Below are 24438 nucleotides of genomic sequence, written 5' to 3' on the forward strand. Positions count from 1 at the left end.
GTTTTTCACCACCAGCATAGACTGAAGAAGTCACTTGGATGAGTGACGAAACGTTTCTCTACAACAAACTTGTATCCAGATGAACTGATTCAACTTGGTGGATTTGTGTACCTGGATTATTGAGAGGAACATCGAGATAATACAAATATCAACAAATATAAGACAAGAGCTCAGGAGTTAGTGTGTATTTGGTTTTATTTGAATGATTTCTTCTCATCATAAAACCACAGCCAGCAAAAGCAGTCTACAGTCACAGAGAACACCTGATTGCATCGCTTCATCCTACTAGCTTCTCTTTTTTCAAATTTTTAATCTAAAACAATAAAATTTAAAGCAGTAGAGCCGTACAGGGGCGTGTCGGGGAGTCGCTGCTATTCTAGAGGGCGCTACATGTGGGTTAGGGGCCAAAGAGCTTCATGCAAACAGATTTGCTTCTGAAATGGGTCAGATGCAAACATGAGGTAATTTTTTATTTACTTATTTATCCTTTTATTTTTATTTTTCTGATGGTGAAGTGTGTGTGAAGAAAGAGAATTTTGGTTAAAACGTCATTATTTTGTTGAGCAAGATTAAGACAGACAAAATGATAGAAATAAAAAACAAGGCAACATACAACGTGAAAAAGAAGATACAAAAATCTGAGTACTGTTTCTAACACAAACACACGACTTCTCCATACCGTTTTCCCTTTCTCTCCCTGTCTCCCTGCTGGAGAAATTGTTTTTTTTATGTCTGAAATGTGCTTTGATTATTGTGACTCCAGGAAGGTTCAGGTGTCCATCAAAAAAGCCAAATAAATAAATTCACCATTAAAATCAGGCAGAATTTTGGTACCAAAATCTAATTTCTAGGCTTTACCTTTATGCATGATATCAAACAAAATACACTACATGGCCAAAGGTATTTGGACACCTGACCATGAGATTGTTAAACATCCCATTCCACATCTGCAGCTCCAACAGTCTCCATTCCTCTAAGAATGAGAAAGCTTTCGGCAAGTGGCAATTAAGGTTCAAGTGCATAGTGAAGCTGGTCATGAGGGCTGAGGTCAGGGCTCTGTGCAGGAGTTCTTCTACAGTTCTTGCACAGGGACACAGTCATGCTGGACCAGGAAAGAACCTGCCACAACTGTTGCCACAAAGTTGGAAGCATTTCATTTATTTCATACAACCGTTAGCAATCGGTGTGTGTTAAACACGTAATCTCAGTGTTTAGGAGGGGTGTTTACATACTTTCGGCCATGTAGCGTAGCACGCTAATGATAATTGCAATAAAAATATAGTAAACATAATTATTATTGTGTTTGTTTAGTAAAATCTGTTTAAGTGTCATTCAAAACAAAACAACTTCTACTGCATTCACTGTCAAACTCCGCCCACGTATTGGGCCCCGCTCCCAAACCGGGCCCTTTTTACACATCTGTAATGTGTTGATTTCGAGTGTGCACCCTCACTCAGGCTCCTACTGCCAGATTCCACCACTTTTTTATATCCTCGATGTTTTATAATTGATGAATGAAATGACACCGCCCATTTTAATCCCAAGCTTTCAATCCCAGACATGCCTCCTCATATAAATCCTAAGCTTATGCGCCTTACTCTTGGACTCATGATGTGTTGGCACAGACCACACCCACTTTGGGAGTCTTAATGCTAGTATTAATGCACTACAACTCCCCGTCTCCGCCCCATCTAGACTCCGATCTTATTTACACTTTTTTAAAGTTGCTCCCAATATGAGCATTTGACACTGACTAAACATATAATGCTTTATAAGTAAGACCCGCCCACTTCAAGGCCCAGACTCCGCTCCCTTTTAGACCCACCAGGTTGTAAAGTCTCCTAACCGAGCTGTAAAATATTTCTATATGCAGTTAAATATACAAACTGCTCAGCACAGCCAAGTGTACAATCAATAACTTCAGAATGTAAAGAGTCATGACAATAATAATAATAATATTAATAATAATGTTTCTGTTATTACTATCGTTATTTCACTGTGTGAGTTCAGCAGCCTTCACTAAACATTCATGATGGTAGTTGCATATGTACAGAAGTCATTTACATCCTGCCTGTGTATGGCAAGTAAGGTCAAAAGGTCAAGAGGTCAGAGTTCACACTGTTATCTCAGTCTTTTCTCCGCTGAATAGATGGACATGTAGTAGTCGTTACTGCCCACGGCCAAGTGCGGCTACAGAAAGAAAGGTAGACAGAAAATAAGAAAAAGAATGAGGTATTAATTAAGAAATGCACATGTATTTATACAGTCTCACAATTATTTCAGTAGACGAAAGTAGTGAGAGGAGTTGAACCGGTGCTGATGCTGCATACCTGAGCTCTTATTATTGAGGTAAGGTGTCTATTTTGGCCTGCATAATGGCCTGGCCTCAACTTTATTAAACATTTATTAAACGTGTATGTATTACCCAGTAGGGGTGGAAGGCCAAGCAGCTGATGGCGCCGATCCTCTGCCCCATGAAACCGTCATAATACTTTATATTACTGATGACATCACCACTGGAGTTGTACACTGCGATGAACTGATTCATAGATCCACTGCACAAAGAGAGAGAGAGAGAGAGAGAGAAAGAGAGAGAGAGAGAATATTTTTTACATTTCTATACTTTGTAGATTTCAAATATAACAGTTACTCACATGCAGAGTGGAATCACTCATTGCATCCAAACACACAGTTCTCGAGTCATATATGTGATGAGTGTTTTAAATATCACTATATGGCAAATGATCTTACATGAATATATGAATTATTTGCTTCCAACTTTGTGGCAACAGTTTGGGGAGGGCCCTGTTTCCTGTTCTGCCACCTCATCCACAAAGCGAGGCCCATTACAATATAGTTTAATAAGTCCGGAGTATATGCACATTGGCCCTGAACACATTTGAGATAAACTGAAATGTCAATTGCATGCCAGGCCTGTGAAACACTTGTTTGACTAAATGAGCACAAATTCTCACAGACACGCTCTAAAATCTTGTGGAAAGTTTTGCCAAATAAATAAAGGCAGTGAAGACTGTTATAGCCCTATTATATGGTGTTATAGCTACCTTAGTTTCGGAATAGGATGTCAAATGCACTTATTATCAGGTGTCCATATATTTTTGAACATATAATATATTACCAACAAATTGTCCCAAATCTTCCTCAGTCCAGCCTGTAGTACAATATTTTGGAAGCTACCATCAAAACACTCATTATTTTGGCACAAATCATTTGTATAGTAAACCTGGACTGTGGTTTGGGGTAGGTCCATTATGGACTTATGATGGTGTTTATGTGCACTACATAGTCAACCGGGTGTGTGATTCAGGTGTGTGTGGTTCAAAACATTCCGGAGGTAAATCAACTTGAGGTGTTTGGAATTAATGTACTTTGCATATCAAATAGCGTGTGTGGATTAGGACATGTCCATTGCAGACTGATGATAATGATGTGCTTGAGATACTGTTTATGTACTCTATGAACTCTAGGAACTATTGTGTATGGTTTAGGACACATCCATAGAAGACTAATGGAAGCATGAGTAGTGAACCCCATCAGATGGTGTTTATGCATCCTATCTAGTGAATACGGTGTGAATTGGGACACATCCAAAGTGTGCTAACAAGGATGGGATGTTTCTGATGCTGTTTATGCACTCTATATAGGGACTACTCAGTGTGTGTGTGTGTCACTGACCATGCAAACAGGTTGGCCTGTGGATGAATATCCAGTGCCGTGAGTCCCTTCACCGTCTGCAGTACGTTGATGGAGTCGGGCATCCGAGGATCAAAGAATCGCACGTCCCCATTCACACTGCAGAGAAACACACACACAACATATCATGTACTAGAAGTAACTGCTGTGTTAAGCATGATGTGTGTGCGGATGTGTGTGTTACCTAACACTAATGATCTGTCCATCTGCCTCCCTTTGCAGATGAGCCTTCACCACCCATGCTGCATGCTCTCGATACATCATCACACGACTGAAACACATCATACACAATCATGTATATTCCATCATTCACTGTATGGCAAAAATATGTAGACACCCCTTCTAATTAATTAATTTAGGTGTTTCACCCATTGCTAATAGGTGTATAAATTATTTAAATAAAATAAATGATGTGCTTCCAGCTTTGTAGCAATATGACTGAGCTTCTTGAACAAAAGTGAGTTTTAGAAAGACATGGTTTAATGAGTTTGGAGTGGAGGAACTCCAGTAGTCTGCACACAGCATCAAACATTTTTGGGATGAATTGGAATGTCAAATGTGAGCCAGCCTATAAATGAAACTACACAGATTCTTATTTACATTGGAGCCTGTTCTCTTCCTTTGTGGTAAAGTCACCCAACCTACCTACCAACCTGAAAATCTTCCTTCCACCCTGCCTATCACCAATTTAAAAAATCCAACCAACCTTCCTGCCACCCGACCTACCACACAACCTACCTAACACCCAACCAATCACCTAAAATTCCTACCAACCTTGAAGTCTTTCTGCCACCATTCCTATCATCAAGTCAAACTATCAACCAACCCACCAACCAACCACCCTACTAACCCTTCAACCTTCCTGCCACCCAATATACCACCCAACCTATCTATCTACTATCCAATCACCCAAGCTTCCTACCACCCAGTCACCCCACCTTCCACCCAACCCGCCAATCTTCCAACTACCTCACCTATCACCTAATCAAATCATCAACCAACCACCCAACAATTCTTAGTTACATCAGAGCCTGTTCTCTTTATGCAAGGTACAGGCACAATGACTTTCTGCGTCCGGTTTTCTGCTGACGCACTGATGATCGCTATTTACTGAACTTTACACAGAAAAAATAAAGATGCATCTAATACCTCAAGCTTTCCCCCCAAAATATTAAATTAAGCAAAATCAACATAAATTGTGCACAGAATTTAGCAGAATAATGTATAGTTTGAATTTGTTCTATGAAGATAATGTGGATGCTCTTTTATTATGATATTTGCCCACACAGGTGGTTAAACTTTTGCATAAAACTGTATGTATTGACTGTGTTTCTGTACTTTTGCTGACTGTGGTTGCTTTATTTGGCTTGGATGGATGTTCATGGTGTTTGGTCACCAGGTGGGGCTACAAAACTATTAGACTGAAATCCTTCCCACAATGCTGCACTCTCAACACGCTGCAAAATGAGCTTACAATGTTTCAGTGTTTCAATGTGAACAACGTTTAAACAGAAGCTCAGATTTACACGCTGCACATGAACGGCTATTAAATCAGCCGGAGTTTATTACAGAGCTGGTTCAGACACAAACAACAGAACCATGAGAAAGAATCGAGACGATGTATGAGAGAGAAAAGAGAAACAATGTGTTCATGAAATAGACTAGATAGACTAAATCTTATCTACTATCCAAACACCAATCAGTCATTATATCTACCACCATTTCTATTAGTCACCCAGTCATCAACCCTACAACCTACCAACCAATTACTCAACCTTCATACCAACCAACCAACCAACCAACCAACCTCAATGGCCATCCTAGAACAAAACCTGCTAATAAAACTAATAATTATCCAACCAATCAACCAAGAGACTACAATATACCTACCAACTACTCAACAAATGAGACTACCACCAATAAAACCCTAACAAAGCAACCTACCACACAGCCGATCAATTAAACCACCTATCAACTACCCAGCCTACCGATCACCACCACAGAAAAAAAACAACCAACCAACCACCTAACCACTGTACCAAAATAACCAATGTATTAATTAACCAAAACACTGTTAAATAAACTTAAACTGTCTGATTTCTGATAAACATGGGCAAATTTACACCAGGCATAAAGAGGAAGTTTTTTCTTGACCTTGACAAACAGATCACTGTTCAGTGCACTCTGTACTCACAGACAATTGCTTGTACAGATGACCTTGGAATCTAAATTTGATCAGAAATGGCTCAAAGGGACTGACTTTTCCATTGTAGTGGTGGCTTTGTGTAAAGGGTGCAATCAAACTAACTATATATACATGGGCACAGTGCTGTAGTCAGTCATACTATAGGCAATCATAAATTAACATTATAAAACTTTCTACAGCATCAAATTCATCATCTAAGACTATATATTTCAGACCCAGCACATTTTCAACTTAAATTTATTGAAAAGTTGCAGAAATTGTTAGAATAATTCAACATGGATTTAAATGTAGCTGCATAACGACATTACTGAAGTTGAGAGAAATGAGTTCACTAAATTCCTCCTGAAATTAGATTATTTTAGAGATGCTAACGCAGGCATGTTGGAAGATGAAGGAAGGTAAGTGAAGAGGGGTGAGCCATGGTCTCTGATCAAAGGTTGAACTGATTGAGCTGTGTTAAGTGTTGTTCCTGAGGGAGAACATCCTCATTAGCATATCCTTTTAAATATTCATTAGCCACTTTATAGCTTAATTACACCCTTTTCTCTTTGAGTCCAAGTGTGTAACCGACAGATGAATCATTGTTCCACTTTAAATACCAGCTCTATTAACACACACACACACACACACACACACACACACACACACACACACACACACACACACACACACACACTTCTGCAAAGTCTCACAGAACTTCATCTTTAAAAAGATGTGACGTCTGGAGAAACATTATTAAAATGGGACCAAACTCATTTAGAACTGTAAGTCAATTTATGCTTCTTGAAGCTCAAGCAGGTGGGCTGTGTCCCAAATCAGACCTTAATGCATTACAATATGTCTAACTAGTGCACTGCCAATGGTATTGTTATGATGAAGCACACAGAATACGATTTGGGATTCAACCAGAAAGTCACATGGCATTAGTAATTACAGATGTAGTACGTCTGGCCATAGATCTTGTTGTTAGGTGTGACGTCGTGTTTTGCAAGTAAGAAATATAGTGACTGCTTCAATAACAAATGGAGCATTAAAACTGAGAAAGGAAGTACATTCTAAAAAGAACTAGAGCAAATGGTCAGTCTACTTCTAAAACATTAATGTTCATGATGTACACCCATCAGCTATACCATTAAAACCACCTCCTGGTTTCTACACACACTGTCCATTTTATCAGCTCTACTTATCATTTAGAAGCACTTTGTAGTTCTACAATTACTGACTGTAGTCCATCTGTTTCTCTGCATGCTCTGTTAGCCCCCTTTCACCCTGTTCTTTAATGGTCAGGACCCCCACAGAGCAGGTATTATTTGGGTGGTGGATCATTCTCAGCACTGCAGTGACACTGACATGGTGGTGGTGTGTTAGTGTGTGTTGTGCTGGTATGAGTGGATAAGACACAGCAGCGCTGATGGAGTTTTTAAACACCTCACTGTCACTGCTGGACTGAGAATAGTCCACCAACCAAAAATATACCCAGCCAACAGTGCCCTGTGGGCAGCGTCCTGTGACCACTGGTGAAGGTCTAGAAGATGACCAACTCAAACAGCAGCAATAGATGTGCGATCGTCTCTGACTTTACATCTACAAGGTGGACCAACCTGGTAGGAGTGTCTAATAGAGTGGACAGTGAGTGGACATGGTATTTAAAAACTCCAGCAGCACTGCTGTGTCTGATCCACTCATACCATCACAACACACACTAACACACCACCACCATGTTATTGTCACTGCAGTGCTGAGAATGATAAACCACCTCAATAATACCTACTCTGTGGTGGTCCTGACCATTAAAAAACAGAGTTAAAGCAAACTAAAAAAGTATGTAGAGAAACAGATGAACTACAGTCAGTAATTGCAGAACTACAAAGTGCTTCTAAATGGTAAGTTGAGCTGATAAAATGGACAGTGTGTGTAGAAACCAGGAGGTGGTTTCATTGTTATGACTAATCGGTGTAACTTGTTTCAGTTGTGGATTAAACCCTTCAGCCAACTTTTAAAAAGACTTTCCACAGAGATCAAACCTTCACTGGAGATCACGTCTGTTCTTGCTAGACTAGACTGTAGGTGAAGGTCCAGACGCAAAACATGGCTGCATGATCTAAACCATTCAGTGTGAAAATTATGTAATGAGATAGGGGGCAAAAACTTTTTCACAGCTCTGAATAAGTGAGTGAAAGTCAGTGGTGAATCATCTGACTCAATAAAATGTTTTATTGATTTAATTAACAGCTCACAATAAAAATATGAATCAAATTTACCCATAAATTCTGTCTGACTCATTTACAGCTTTCAACAGTGTACAAAAAATATGTGGACACCCGATCATAAACTTTTTAAACATCTCATTCCAAAACCAAGGGCATACATATAAAATCCACTTGCAGATGTAGCAGCCTTTGTTTCTTTGGGAGATCTTCGCACCAGATTTTGGAGTGTGTCAGTGGAAATTTGTGCACCGGTTCAGAGAGCATTTGTGAGGTCAGGCACTAATGTTGGGCCATAAGTCCTGACTCACAATAAGAATTTCAATTCATCCCAAATATGTTCAGCAGGTCTCACTTTGGCTGAAACTCCTGAACTCAATAATTAGGATGTGTGTACATTCCTTTTGATGTGAAGTGTGAATGTATCTCACCAGTCGTTGGGAGCCATCCTGCGATCATACACACGTACTGAGCCATCACCCAGTCCGGCCACCACTAGAGAGCGCTGAGGGTCACATGATATACTCGTCACACAGCTGTCAGCTCCTGTTGGGATGTCCTGCACGCACACAGAAACAGACACCTCTACGTAGAACCACATTATGTCCATAATTTTTTATATGACCCAGGCAACACAAACAAAGCATCTTACTCTCTCTGTTTTGCTCCGTACAATCTGGTCCAACTTTGGTTTACAAGATAACACAAAAAGCATCCACAAGAGGGCGATCACATACAAGTTCGTTTCGTGTTTCTTTGCTGTTAAAACTTGTTTATTTAATTATTATTATTTTTCTTTGTAACCTATTTTTTGGCTCACGACCCATCTAAAGGTTGCAACCCAGGGTTTGAACATGATGCTGCAATTCATAAGACAGTGTTAAGCAAAATGAACAAAGGGCAATGCATGACAATTAAACAATAATAATGATCTATTCTTATTTGTGTGCCATTATCATCATCAGATATGACTCAGTTAAAACCACAAATCTTAGTGATTGATTTCGGTAGATCCAACAACAAAATAGTAATAATATGCTGAGTGTCCAATATTATCTTCTCACAGCTTTAGTTTTTACTTACATCTAACTCTCAGCACAGTTTCACATACATTAAAGGTCCTAGGTGACTGGCCATGAGCCATGAATTCTGCTCTCCTCCAGAAAACCCAGAGAAAAAATCTCTGTTCATAAATATGTGATCTGATTCTCAAGTGCAATTGGGTTATGTAACAAGAAATCGATTCTAAAGCACAAAGACAAATCCACTTCTGAGTAGATCAAACTAAACTGAATTAAAGCCTCAGAGTGGCCCAGTCAAAATCCGGACTTAAACCCAGTTGAGACGTGTGGTGAGACCTCAAACAAGCAGTTCAAACCAGAAGTTCAACAAAGAACTGTGAAGCTCAAGTTCCTGCCAAAGGTGGTGCAACCGAAAAAAGTTGAGGTTGATAGGAGGGTTTTAACTCAAGTTTGCTATGTGTAATAATTTGATGTTGTCTAATGATCCAAATCATTTAATGTGACAGATATACAATAACATAAATAATTAAAAGAAGGGGCATTAACTTTACACAGAACTGCATACAAGAGGATGAATCATGTTTGATTTATTGAGATGTGTAAATATATAAAAACACATTGTCTTGTTGGTACCGTTCAAGTGAGAACAGCAGCTTCCTACACCCACAGAACACAAACCTGAAGTGACATCAGTATGAGTCAGAGAAGGCATTAAAACCTGAACGTCAAACCCAAATCCATTAAGATCCCAAATTCCATACATTTATAGCAACAGCGTGTCTGCTGTACCACTGTGTGAATAGTAACAGTGTGTCTGCTGTAACAATGTGTTTATAACAACAGTGTTTATTCGAATAATGTGTGTATAGTAAGTGTGTTTATTGCAACAAGGTATGTATAGTAACAGTGTGTTTATTGCAACAATGTGTGTATAGTAACAGTGTGTGTATTGTGTGTCATTTGTAACTGTGTGTGTTTTCTAACAGTGTGACTAAATGTGTATTGTAACAATGTGTGTATTGTAACAATGTGTGTATTGTAACAGTGTGTGTACTGTATGTACAGCGGGGCCAAAAAGTATTTAGTCAGCCACTGATTGTGCAAGTTCTCCTACTTAGAAAGATGAGAGAGGTCTGTAATTTTCATCATAGGTACACTTCAGCTATGAGAGAAAAAATGAGAAAAAAAAATCCAGGAAATCACATTGTAGGATTTCTAAAGAATTTATTTGTAAATTATGGTGGAAAATAAGTATTTGGTCAATAACAAAATTTCAACTCAATACTTTGTAACATAACCTTTGTTGGCAATGACAGAGATCAAACGTTTCCTGTAAGTCTTCACCAGGTTTGCACACACTGTAGCTGGTATTTTGGCCCATTCCTCCATGCAGATCTCCTCTAGAGCAGTGATGTTTTGGGGCTGTCGCTGGGCAACACGGACTCCACACATTTTCTATGGGGTTGAGGTCTGGAGACTGGCTAGGCCACTCCAGGACCTTGAAATGCTTTTTACGGAGCCACTCCTTCGTTGCCCGAGCGGTGTGTTTGGGATCATTGTCATGCTGGAAGACCCAGCCACGTTCCATCTTCAATGCTCTCACTGATGGAAGGCTAAAAAATATCTATGGCTAAAAATCTCACAATACATGGCCCCGTTCATTCTTCCCTTAACACGGATCAGTCGTCCTGTCCCCTTTGCAGAAAAACAGCCCCACAGCATGATGTTTCCACCCCCATGCTTCACAGTAGGTATGGTGTTTACTCAGCATTCTTCTTCCTCCAAACACGACGAGTTGAGTTTTTACCAAAAAGTTCAATTTTGGTTTCATCTGACCACATGATATTCTCCCAATCCTCTTCTGGATCATCCATATGCTCTCTGGCAAACTTCAGACGGGCCTGGACATGTACTGACTTAAGCAGGGGGACACGCCTGGCACTGCAGGATTTGAGTCCCTCTCGGCGTAGTGTGTTACTGATGGTAGCCTTTGTTACTTTGGTCCCAGCTCTCTGCAGGTCATTCATCAGGTCCCTCCGTGTAGTTCTGGGATATTTTGCTCACCGTTCTCATGATCATTTTGACCCCACGGGATCGAGGGAGATTATCAATGGTCTTGTATGTCTTCCATTTTCTTACAATTGCTCCCACAGTTGATTTATTCACACCAACCTGCTTGCCTATTGTAGATTCACTCTTCCCAGCCTGGTGCAGGTCTACAATTTTCTTCCTGGTGTCCTTTGACAGCTCTTTGGTCTTGGCCATGGTTGACTGTTTGAGGCTGTGGACAGGTGTCTTTTATACAGATAACGATGTCAAACAGGTGCCATTAATACAGGTAACGAGTGGAGGACAGAAGAGCTTCTTAAAGAAGAAGTTACAGGTCTGTGAGAGCCAGAAATCTTGCTTGTTTGTTATTGACCAAATACTTATTTTCCACCATAATTTACAAATAAATTCTTTAAAAATCCTACAATGTGATTTCCTGGATTTTTTTTTTCTCATTTTGTCTCTCATAGTTGAAGTGTACCTATGATGAAAATTACAAACCTCTCTTATCTTTCTAAGTAGGAGAACTTGCACAATCAGTGGCTGACTAAATACTTTTTGGCCCCACTGTATGTCAGTTGTAACTGAGTGTGTTTTCTGACAGTAGATGTAGTGTGTACTGTAACAATGTGTCTGTTGTAACAGTGTGTTTATTGACAGTAGACTACTGTAAGTGTGTGTATTTTAACAGAGTGTGTGTAACAGTGTGTTTTCTGACAGCAGACTACTGTAACAGTGTGTGTATTTTAACAGAGTGTGTGTAACAGTGTGTTTTCTGAAAGTAGACTACTGTAACAGTGTGTGTAACAGAGTGTGAAATGTTACAGTGTGTGTGTATTGTAACAGTTGGTGTATTTTACGTATGTCTGTTGTAACAGTGTATGTTTTCTGACAGTAGACTACTGTAACAGTGTGTGTGTGTGTGTATTGTAACAGAGTGTGTGTATTGTAACAGTGTGTTTTCTGACAGTAGACTACTGTAACAGTGTGTGTATTTTAACAGAGTGTGTATTGTAACAGTGTGTTTTCTGACAGTAGACTACTGTAACAGTGTGTGTAACAGAGTGTGTAATGTTACAGTGTGTGTATTGTAACAGTGGGTGTATTTTATGTATGTCTGTTGTAACTGAGTGTGTTTTGTAACAGTAGACGTAGCGTGTACTGTAACAATGTGTCTGTTCTAACAGTGTGTGTGTATTGTGTGTTTTCTGACAGTAGACTACTGTAACAGTGCGTATTGTAACAGTGTTTTCTGACAGTAGACTACTGTAACAGTGTGTGTATTTTAACAGAGTGTGTATTGTAACAGTGTGTTTTCTGACAGTAGACTACTGTAACAGTGTGTGTAACAGAGTGTGTAATGTTACAGTGTGTGTATTGTAACAGTGGGTGTATTTTATGTATGTCTGTTGTAACTGAGTGTGTTTTGTAACAGTAGACGTAGCGTGTACTGTAACAATGTGTCTGTTCTAACAGTGTGTGTGTATTGTGTGTTTTCTGACAGTAGACTACTGTAACAGTGCGTATTGTAACAGTGTTTTCTGACAGTAGACTACTGTAACAGTGTGTATTGTAACAGTGTGTTTTCTGACAGTAGACTACTGTAACAGTGTGTATTGTAACAGTGTGTTTTCTGACAGTAGACTACTGTAACAGTGTGTATTGTAACAGTGTGTTTTCTGACAGTAGACTACTGTAACAGTGTGTATTGTAACAGTGTGTTTTCTGACAGTAGACTACTGTAACAGTGTGTATTGTAACAGTGTTTTCTGACAGTAGACTACTGTAACAGTGTGTATTGTAACAGTGTTTTCTGACAGTAGACTACTGTAACAGTGTGTATTGTAACAGTGTGTTTTCTGACAGTAGACTACTGTAACAGTGTGTATTGTAACAGTGTTTTCTGACAGTAGACTACTGTAACAGTGTGTATTGTAACAGTGTTTTCTGACAGTAGACTACTGTAACAGTGTGTATTGTAACAGTGTGTTTTCTGACAGTAGACTACTGTAACAGTGTGTATTGTAACAGTGTTTTCTGACAGTAGACTACTGTAACAGTGTGTGTAATGTTACAGAGTGTGTGTATTGTAACAGTGGGTGTATTTTACGTATGTCTGTTGCAACTGAGTGTGTTTTCTGACAGTAGAAGTAGTGTGTACTGTAACAATGTGTCTGTTCTAACAGTGTGTGTAACAGAGGGTGTGTATTGTAACAGTTTGTTTTCTGACAGTAGACTACTGTAAGTGTGTGAAACAGAGTGTGTGTATTCTGACAGTAGACTACTGCAACAGTGTGTGTAACAGAGTGTGTAATGTAACAGTATGTGTATTGTAACAGTGTATATATTGTATGCATGTCTGTTGTAACTGAGTGTGTTTTCTGACAGTAGACGTAGTGTGTACTGTAACAATGTGTCTGTTCTAACAGTGTGTGAAGCAGAATGTGTGTATTGTAACAGAGTGTGTATTGTAACAGAGTGTGTATTGTAACAGTTTGTGACTCACCTGAACCTTCATCTCTCTCTCAGTGTCCCAGATCCTGATAACCCGAACATCTCCAGAGGTCATGAGGAGGCCGTTCTCCTGCTCCCAGTCAACCACCATACCTGCACCTTAAACACACATGCACACACACAAACCTAGCTGTAACATCCTTATCTATCATTCATTAATTAAAGCTGTGCTGTTTGGTAATTAATAAAAGAAATGATGCAAACATAATTATTACCTTGCATTTAAAAATCAAGCAGCACAACACTGTCTTCTAACAACTAATGTTTAATTTTCCTTTTATTTAGATTATTCAGTCTTTGTTAATCCTCTGTAAAAATAATTAATTGTTCCATGATTCATGAGTCAATTATTGTAATTAATTATTAAAGTCACTGACCAACAAAAAGCGACTGAATAAATCAAGGAATCGCTGATTTACAGAAATCACTTTTTCTTATCAATGACTCAGATATCTGACTGAAATGGCACACTGAATCACTTACTTAAATCACAGATTATTGATTTCCTGATTCACAAATCATTTCAATCAATGATTTTAATCACTCGTATAAACCAACAAACAACCCAGTGAATTAAGGAATCAGTGAATCGCTGTTTTACTGAAACAATCAGTGAATCATGGATTTCTGTAATTGAATCATGATAAATGATTCACTGAAGTTCAGATGCAGTAATCCAGTGTGCCAGCTTCCTGATGCATTTCTTTTGTCCTAATTCCTCTATGCACTGCAACCATCCATCATTAGCTCCAGAATGGTTTGGGCAGGTATGCACGCACGCACGCACGCACGCACGCACACACAGCAAAGCGAATTAGGACCCAGTTTTCCCAACTGGAGTTGGACGTCTGCTGTCCTAGTTTCAAAACTTTCGCTGTCAGTCAAAACCCCCAAATTATACAGTGCACACACACACCCTATCTCTCGCTTGCCTTTTCTCTCTCTCTGAGTGGAATGATGAATGTTCCTAACCTATAAACCTACTGAACACTGATAATGCAGTGCAGTTTGTTTAGTAGGACAATCAGAGCCATCAATTAAGTTTCAAGTCTATCTAGCAAATAAATAGAAATCATGCACAAATACTTGTACATTTGCTTACAGAACTACACTGATTAGCCATAACATTAAAACCACCTCCTTGTTTCTACACTCACTGTACATTTTATCAGCTCCACTTACCATATAGAAGCACTTTGAAGTTTTACAATTACTGACTGTAGTCCATATATTTCTCTACATACTTTTTTAACCTGCTTTCACCCTGTTCTGCAATGGTCAGGAGCAGGTATTATTTATGTGGTGGATCATTTTCAGCACTGCAGTGACACTGACATGGTGGTGGTGTGTTAATGTGTGTTGTGATGGTATGAGTGGATCAGACACAGCAGCGCTGCTGGAGTTTTAAAATACCGTGTCCACTCACTGTCCACTCTAATAAACACTCCTACCTAGTTGGTCCACCTTGTAGATGTAAAGTCAGAGACGATCGCTCATCTATTGCTGCTGTTTGAGTTGGTCATCTAGATCTTCATCAGTGGTCACAGGACGCTGCCCACAGGGCGCTGTTGGCTGGATATTTTCCCAGTCAAGCAGTGACAGTGAGGTGTTTAAAAACTCCAGCAGTGTTGCTGTGTCTTATCCACTCATACCAGCACAACACACACTAACACACCACCACCATGTCAGTGTCACTGCAGTGCTGATAATGATCAACCACCCAAATAATACCTACTCTGTAGTGGTCCTGGGACCATTGAAGAACAGCATGAAAGGGGGCTAACAGAGCATGCAGAGAAACAGATGGACTACAGTCAGTAATTGTAGAACTACAAAGTGCTTCTATATGGTAAGTGGAGCTGATAAAATGAACAGTGGGTGTAGAAACAAGGAGGTGGTTTTAAAGTTATGGCTGATTAGTGTATGTGCCAGCATTTAGAAAATCAACAAAACATCATGAACTGAACAATGGGAGGTCCAAATCTACTGGAGGGGGAAGGGGGTGGTGTTATGGGTTCCTTCCATTCCACTAAATTAATTGAATAATTAATTCCACTAAATGAATTGTGTATATATGAATATTTTTACAGGGGTTTTAACTCTTTTTAGACAGTGACCTTTTTAAGGGCTTAAATTACAAACCCCAAAAACAACAATCGGTGACTTGTAAATTGTCTTAAATGTTTATTTGACTAACTAATGTACACAGAGAAATTACTTTTCATGTTTTGAATCTGATGCCTGCAACACTTCTGAGCCAACACTGAACACTTCACAATCTGAGCGAAAAGCTGACAAAGTATTCAAGTCACAGTTTTGAAACACTCCTTGATAAACAGGTGAATTGTGACTTGTGAATTGAACAGGTGAGGGGATCATAAAACCAAACGTATTAAAGGAGGATTGGAGGTTGAATGAGGCATTTGCAGCTGACAAATCTGCAGCCATGATGTGATGGATACATGTCAGAATGTCAAAAAGGGCACAACACTTTGTGGAATCCACGCCACACAAGAACTGCATCTGTTCAGAGAGCGAGATGTGTTCTACCTGGTGTTAGTGCAGTGTTCTTAATAAAGGGACCAGTAAGCATTTAAGCTCGTGCACACAATGCATTTTGGAGCTCAGGTTGTACTGTAATTGTCACTTTTAAACCAGATTCCTGGCGGATGCTTCAGAGTACAATTGAACAGCAGAGCAGAGTGGAAAGGTTAGATTTTCTCATTTTACTGATATCCCGAACGTCTCTGCACAATTCACCTTTCATGCACTAGAAATCAGAAAATAAAAACCAGGATGTACTAATAAATACACTTGCCGGCCTCTGGGAACCAATTCACACTGGCACTCTAGTGCACAAGGTGTTGAATTGAATAAGATTTGAGATGCGGCCGAAAACCACCAAAAGATGATAACTTTGATTTGACTCGGTTTTTTTTTTTACTGATGGTTTGACACAGAAGTGTGTAACCTAAATAAAACCAAATGTATTGCTCGTCTTCTGTCCCACTGTCTGACTGTCATGTCTGTGGACGTGTTAGAGCAACTTAATGTCTCTGATGTTTGTCTCCGATGGCCAGCAGAGGAAGGGATGGATGAGTGAGGAATGGGGTTTGAGCTATGATTAAATAAATGAGTAATTTGGGAGAAAGTTGAAGAGAGGAGAGGGAAGCACTCACCTCCCTGCTTACTTCTGTCAAGATAGATTGAAACCCGCCGAGCAAGACCTGCGAGAGAGAGACAGAGGGGTACAGAGGAAAGAAGCAGGGGTCGGTCAGTACATCAGCCAGGAAACACCATGGTATTAGCGTACACACACACACACGCACACAAACGCACAGATACACACATGGGCGGATGAAGCAGGAATGGAAGTAAGAATAACACTGTGGTTTCCCAGCATGGCATCAGCCAATTAAAAAGCAGTCGAGACAAATGTCAGAGCTTCCTCTCTCTCACTATCTTTTTCTCTAGCTCTCTCGCCCCTGGAAACGACTTAATGAATTCAAATCTGAAGTTCTTGTGCACAAAGCCTGTGGTTAGACTGGCACTCTTGCCTCAACAAGTAGCTGTGTGTCTTTGTGTATCAGTACACAGTCCTGACAATCAGTACTTGTAAGTAAATGTAAGATTTCAAAACAACACAAGGCGACTAACAAAGTTCCTACAGAGTCACATAATAGGTGCAAGTGGAAGCTCACTAACAGGGATGGACATCAGGGTCATTTAGGAATACCCCAAAAAGTACCAGCCTAAAAAATACCCAAACCCACAGGGTTGAATAAACACCTTTGTGATTCAACTGTACATCATGAACTTCAAAAAGCTGGACTTCAGGGCAGGACTGGCTTTTAGAAACCTTTTCAATTAGAAATCACGTACAGAGACCTTGGTCCCCTAAGCAACAGGAACAAAAGTAAGAACTTCTAATTATATAATGAATCTTTTTATTGTATTTCCTACAACTTAATTGATTCATATTTATAACAATTAAAAAATGTTGCCCACAAAGCCTGCTGCCAAGTGCAGAACAAATACAAAAATGACTGTGCACCAACAAATATTAGGCAGTTGGATAGGGTCAGGTGCACCCTATGGTATCCATATTCCAAATGGATAATGCTCCCGTGCAGGCCTTCCATGGTTTCCCTTACTGCTAAATTATGCACTTCAGTATCCACCTCTCTAGTCAGAATGCTACAGCCCTCCCACCACTTTTTTTGTGAGGGGTTCCTATCATCCGCTGTCCATGCTGCTGCCTTGTCGTTGTTGCAACATCATTGAGCCTTTCCATCGTCAGATGCGGCCAGTAACTTATCACCTTACATCCATGTCTAACTGTTTGGAAGTGACTCCTTACAGTAACATTCCAAAATGTAATGTGGCCACAAATTTCTTCCTATGCTTTTGTTCACCAAACAATGTCACACTGTGGAACATGTTATGCTCTCTGTACTCCAAGCCAGTAGCAGTCGCAAGCAGGTGACTTCTCTGCTCTCTCTTATACAAAGCCAAATGTGTATGGACAGCTCCAGACCAGGCTGGTGGTGCTGTCGAGACTCGAACCCGTTCATGTCAGATTGTAGGAATGCAGGACAGGGTTTACATGAAGTGCAACACAAACACAGAAGGTAGAAAAAGAGAACCTGCATCTACTCAGCTTTCTAAACACCACAATAACCACAATAACAAAACACTGAACTTCTACAGCAGAAAGCACAAAGCGTCCAGCAGCTAGCGTACCGGAGCCAGCATGTCTCTCTCTACAGCCCCGACTGGCACTGCCATTCCAACATGGAGTCCCACTCACTGACAGCATGGAGGAACGAGACGAGCAAACATCAGCACAAACCATGAGCTCTGTGTGTGTGTGTTACAGTGTGAGGACAAAAGTTTCGCGATGAGGGGTCAAATTGGTAGCAGGTGAGGGAATCATGATTGGGTATAAAAGGAGGATCCACCAAGGATCAGACAAGGGGCACAGGTGAGTCGTGGGTCACTATTTGTGCCAAACTTTGTAAGAGATTTGTCCATCAGTTCAAAAAGAACATTTCTTAAGGCAAGATTGTGGATTATTTAGTGTTCATGTTTGTAAATGTGAAGTAAGATTGAACTACGAACTACTATTTACCTTCACTGTATATGCACTGATGAGCCAAAACATTAGAACCACCCCCAAAAATATGCATGGCAGTGCCTATTGTTAGCACTGGTGCATGTGAGCATGAGGTATCTAATAAATGTCAAGCTGATGGTGGTTCCTTGTAGTTTAAATGTTGAATGCAGAATATCTGATCAGCATAAAAACCTGAGGGACTTTCATAAGGACCAAATAATTAAGTGTTTCCGAAACACCAACAGTGATCCGAGGAGGGACAAGCCACAAACTGTCTGGTAGGGATCAACAGAAGATCTACTGTGGATCAAACTGCAGATTATTTTAATCCTGGTGATAAGGCGAATGTGTAACAACACACACTGCATCAAACCTTTCACAGACCAGTCAAAGTGCCCATATTTACTCCTGTCCACCCTTGACAGCACCTACATCACATGGGCATTATTAGCCCATGAAAGAGATGCATCAGAGATGCATCACTGTAGGTTGATCCATCTTACAAAGTACAGAAGTTGAAGGACCTGCAGGTAACGTCCTGGTACCAGATAAAGCTGTTTGGCAGCATATTAGGCAGGTGGTCCTAAAGTTCATCAGTTTATGGAGTGTGTGTGTGTGTGTTAACCTCGTGTGGTGGGCAGCATGTCTGAAAGCCCTTGCCACGCCGTCACCATCTCTGGATTCCTCTGATCTGCAAAGTTCTTCCATATCCTCAGCGCGCCGTCATCTGTACAAAGGTAAGCAGAGTGATTCTGAAAAAAAACTCCTCACATACAAAAAAAAGGTCCTAAAAGTGACGGCACAAAAACCAGAAACGAAAAAATCTTCAACCCTCCAGCATACCATCATGCACGGCTAAACACTGTTGTACAAAAAATACTTTTAACAGTCCGGCAGTGATGATGCCCTTTCCTAACAAACCCAGAATTTATCCTCAGTAAAAACTCAGGAGTATGATCTAAATGATGTCACGTAGTGTAGAGTGTTGCAGTGTTTGATTAACGAGTGAACTGACCAGTAGCTGTGAGAAGGAGGGAACAATCGTGTCCGTTCAGGTATTCCATCGCTGTGATCCGGGTGTAACGAGGATTTCCATTGTAGAAATAATCCAACCTTTCAGACTTCTCCCAGTCCCAGAAACTACACACACACACACACACACACACACACACACACAGACACACACAAACAAACAAACACACACACAGATGATGGTGACATTCTCAGCACTGCAATAATACTAACACGGTAATCACAAAGTGTCCACTGATAAAAAAGAAAGAGCAATACACATGACTGGATAAATAAAGACCAGGTTGACGAACCAGATGGAGTCTTTATCAGCCACGGCGATGCAGGGGTTAAAGGGGTGAAACTTCACCACAGAGGGCACTCCAGGGTTCCTGTTTATAAAAATCTGGTCGTCCAATCGTGTGATTCCTAAAACAGAGACGAGGCAACAAGCGTCAATAAAACAGTTCTGCACTTTGACAGGTTCTAACTTGCAGGCTTATGTTAAGCACCGACTAATGTGCTCATAAGTAACTTTTCTGTGAGATATGGTGGAGTCTGTGTTATCGCTTCAATGTGTGGAGACACCTGTAAAAGATTTTGGCTTAAATAAGGTGGTGCTTTTGACCTGGTCAGGCTTCCACAGTTTGCTGTGTCTGAGTGAGGGGGGACGAATAGGTTTTAGTGCTGCTGCATAATTGCGACCTCTGAGTTGATGATGTGGCTCTCAGTGTGGGGTATGTTTCACCGTGACACACCTGCAGGTAAAAAGATGCGACAGATGACTGAGACGGGGTACAAAAGTCTTAGTTCAATAACACCACCCTACAGTCCCAGTCTTTGGTTACATTCATGACAGGAGATACACAAGATTCATCAGTTCAAGTTTTTAATTTCAAACACGGTCTTGGACAATTTTGTATCTCCAGTTCACCTCACTTGCACGTCTTTGGACTGTGGGAGGAAACTGGATCTCTCTAAGGAAACCCACGCAGTCACGAGGAGAAAATGCAACATTAAATGGAAATGGAAATGCAAACTGGCAACATTAAATGGAAAATTGGGAAAACTGGCTGTGTTTCAAACTGCAGACACATGTACTGAATAGTCTCTGTCATAACTGCACCATCAGTGGTATAGTTATACACTGTGTAGCACACCGGATGAGGTTTGGGACGCAGCCGAAAATCCTAAGTGTAATAAGCATTGATGGCTCACATAGACTGTAAGTCTCTGCAAATCAATAACAGCACCCTATAGTCCCGGGCAATATAATGCTAAAGACCCTGGCAGATGGCATAGCTGGTGAAGTAGATGCTGCAAAGCACCATGCATTCTGAAGTCCTGGGTTCAATCCCCGCTGCCGATCACGATCTGTAAGGAGTTCGCACGCTCATTTCGTCTGAGTTGACCTCCGGAAAATCGGCATCTCATGTGAAAGAGCCTGAAAGCCTGATATTGATTAGTGTCCTGTCCCGAATGTATTCACAGCTTGAATTCAGTGTTTCCCCAGAGATACTAGAACCACATTGACCCTGATCAGGCTGAAGCTGTTTGTACAAAAGGCAGTTGTAGCCTAGCGGTTAAGGTACTGCACTAGTAAGCAGAAGGTTGCTGGTTCAAACCCCACCACTGCCAGGTTGCCACTGTTGGGCCCTTGAGCAAAGCCCAAAACCCACAATTGCTAAAATTGTATAATGTAAATTGCTTTGATAAAAGCATAAGCTTAATGCTGAAAATGTAAATGTACAAAAGACTGGACTCTACACTTGGAGGTAAGATTTGCACTGAGGTTCAAAGATGCACTGTTACCCAAGGGAAGGGATGAATAAATTACACCACAGCATTAGAACACCTCAGAGAGAACTGACTCAAATGGTAATCCTATTTCTGAAGCTTTAATTATGAGCTAGATGTTTTAGATGATTCCCTTGTGTTATGGATGAAATGTTCTCCGGTGATAACCATCGGGGATTCAGAAAGTGTGCGCTCAAAAAGGTCAAAGCCCTCGACAGGATGCCCTCAGAACAGAGGCACAAAGGCAGCAAAGTGGTCTGGTCTCTTATTTTTAAAAGCAGCTGTATAATATTTTCATAATTCTTCCTTCTTAGTGATTTTTTCTGAACTACTTAGTGAAGTTTCTTCTAGCAGAAGAACCTCTCAGACTGAATGAGGTCAGTCTATTTTATTTATTTAATTTTTTTTTCATTCCAGCTCTAGACTTCACAGAGCAAGGGATGAAACAGACATGATAAGATAAATGTGTGGAACGAGGTGGCTCCCGCTCTCACGTCATCATCTCTACGAGTTCCCAAAGGGTGCATTAGCTTTTCTGTTTGAAACCGGACCGCCTTTAAAAGGAAAAGCCCGACATCCAGCCAGCAGCGCACAACCCTCCTTTTAAACACACGCATCCAAAGCCATGGGGATGATGACGTCACGGTTTCACACATGCATCAGCGCACATCTCAGCGATGTGCAATACCCAGTGATGTGAAGTAATGAATGGGGTTTATTAAAACATGCCTGCAGTAGTGTGATGAATAATTGTGCAAAGCCGGTAGAGATGTGAGAGCCTAATGAAGACCCGGGAAACTCTGAAGCCCGGTTCAAATTTAATTAGTTTATTTTACACAGAACGACAAGCATGCACAAGCAAGAAGCAGAAATACACACGAGTGCTTCTACAGGAGCAATTCAGACCTTCCAGCAGTGTGCAGCGTGCTCTAGATTTAGGCTCATAAGTGTAACTAACAGTACATGACTGGAGTTTGTGTATAAAATATGAGTCTCTCGAGGCTACGACTGTGTCTGGAGTGAGTCAGTGCTAATCTAAGTGAGGCTGCACACACAGACAAACAAAACCACTTAAACTGAGCTAAACAAGCCAAGTCTTAAAGTAAAGGTTACAAATTAGGCTTACCATTTGATTCAATTATCCTTTATTGTGTTTTAATGCATTGTTGTGGTTTCTGTCTACCATTCGTGTGGGTAACAGAATGGTGTTTAGTTCCACTGCACAGTTATTCACTTTTTACCTCATGTACAGAGATTCCTTAATGCTACAGTGCAGTCCGCACTTTGTAACATTCAGAAATACATAAAATTTGGTTTACTGCATTGTAGGCTGCGTTCCAAACTGCACCCAATGTGCTAAATATTGTTGAACTAGACCATTCTAAGGGCACTAACCAAGCATACTATTTAGTACAGTAATGTGCAGTTTGGGAAACAGCTGCTTGATACGTCATATATAAAATACTTTAATTAAAAGTGAGATTCTTCATCCTATGTCCCTAATGAGTCTGTGAAGCTAAAATCACCCGATTGTTTGATTTCAGTCTCTGCAAGAATTGAATGTCTGAATGTAAAGCACAGTGATCATCTTTCAAACTAAATATTTATTCATTTATTTAGGTGTTTTACACCATGCTTACACAGTGGTTATACACCGATCAGCCATAAAATTAAAACCACCCTTTTGTTTCTACACTCACTGTCCATTTTATCAGCACCACTTACCATATAGAAGCACTTTGTAGTTCTACAATTACTGACAGTAGTACATCTGTTTCTCTGCATGCTTTGTTAGCCCCCTTTCATGCTGTTCTTCAATGGTCAGGACTCACTACAGAGTAGTTATTATTTGGGTGGTGGATCATTCTCAGCACTGCAGTAACACTGACATGGTGGTGGTGTGTTAGTGTGTGTTGTGCTGGTATGAGTGGATCAGACACAGCAGCGCTGATGGAGTTTTTAAACACCTCACTGTCACTGCTGGACTGAGAATAGTCCACCAAAATATCCAGCCAACAGCGCCCCATGGGCAGCAGCCTGTGACCACTGATGAAGGTCTAGAAGATGACCAACTTAAACAGCAGCAATAGATCAGCAATCGTCTCTGACTTTACATCCACAAGGTCGACCAAACTGGTAGGAGTGTCTAATAGAGTGGACAGTGAGTGGACATGGTATTTATAAACTCCAGCAGCGCTGCTGTGTCTGATCCACTCATACCAGCGCAACACACACTAACACACCACCACCATGTCAGTGTCACTGCAGTGCTGAGAATGATCCACCACCCAAATAATACCTGCTCTGTGGTGGTCCTGTGGGGCTCCTGACCATTAAAGAACAGGGTGAAAGCAGGTTAAAAAGATATGCAGAGAAATAGATGGACTACAAAGTGCTTCTATATGGTAAGTGGGGCTGATAAAATGGACAGTGAGTATAAAAACGAGGTTGTTTTAATGTTATGGCTGATCAGTGTATATCACGATAATTCTCATATTTCAGTTTACAGTCCTTGTTAAGCATTGTTCTTATATGTTGTTCTTTAGATGAGCTCTTTTAAACCATTTTTTTTTCTTCGAAAACTTGAGACTGTTTTCATTTTGGCTTGATTAAAGTATTTAGGACATGTAGTTAGTATATGTTTGATAAAACAGGTATACGACATAATTCTTGATATTGAATATAATGGATGTGACTGTACACCTGTACTTAGTATCTTGGACTCAATAATTAGGTGTCCACATTCTTTTGACCATATGGTGTATCTTTGACTGTTTTTACACATTTACTTACTCATAATGT

At 40.4% G+C, this 24438-nt stretch overlaps 1 protein-coding gene across 3 annotated transcripts in view; it reads right to left on the reverse strand.

The window, feature by feature from the left end:
• Positions 1-177: 177 nt before the first annotated feature.
• rptor (regulatory associated protein of MTOR, complex 1) overlaps positions 178-24438 on the reverse strand; it is a 151125-nt gene continuing 126864 nt past the window's right edge. Inside the window, exons 27-36 of one of the 3 annotated variants that reach the window (XM_062997366.1) lie at positions 20154-20268; positions 19844-19968; positions 19454-19555; positions 16892-16939; positions 13705-13805; positions 8559-8686; positions 3899-3985; positions 3697-3813; positions 2426-2555; positions 178-2190 (exon numbers count right to left, since the gene is read on the reverse strand). In XM_062997366.1, the coding sequence (XP_062853436.1) occupies positions 2122-2190; positions 2426-2555; positions 3697-3813; positions 3899-3985; positions 8559-8686; positions 13705-13805; positions 16892-16939; positions 19454-19555; positions 19844-19968; positions 20154-20268 (1022 nt within the window). In that variant the 3' untranslated portion in view covers positions 178-2121. Of the gene's footprint in view, positions 2191-2425; positions 2556-3696; positions 3814-3898; positions 3986-8558; positions 8687-13704; positions 13812-16891; positions 16940-19453; positions 19556-19843; positions 19969-20153; positions 20269-24438 lie in introns of all 3 variants that reach the window. The other 2 variants (XM_062997365.1, XM_062997367.1) reach the window with 2 other exon arrangements.

Source organism: Trichomycterus rosablanca, chromosome 6, assembly GCF_030014385.1.
Source record: "Trichomycterus rosablanca isolate fTriRos1 chromosome 6, fTriRos1.hap1, whole genome shotgun sequence".
NCBI classification, from domain to species: domain Eukaryota; kingdom Metazoa; phylum Chordata; class Actinopteri; order Siluriformes; family Trichomycteridae; genus Trichomycterus; species Trichomycterus rosablanca.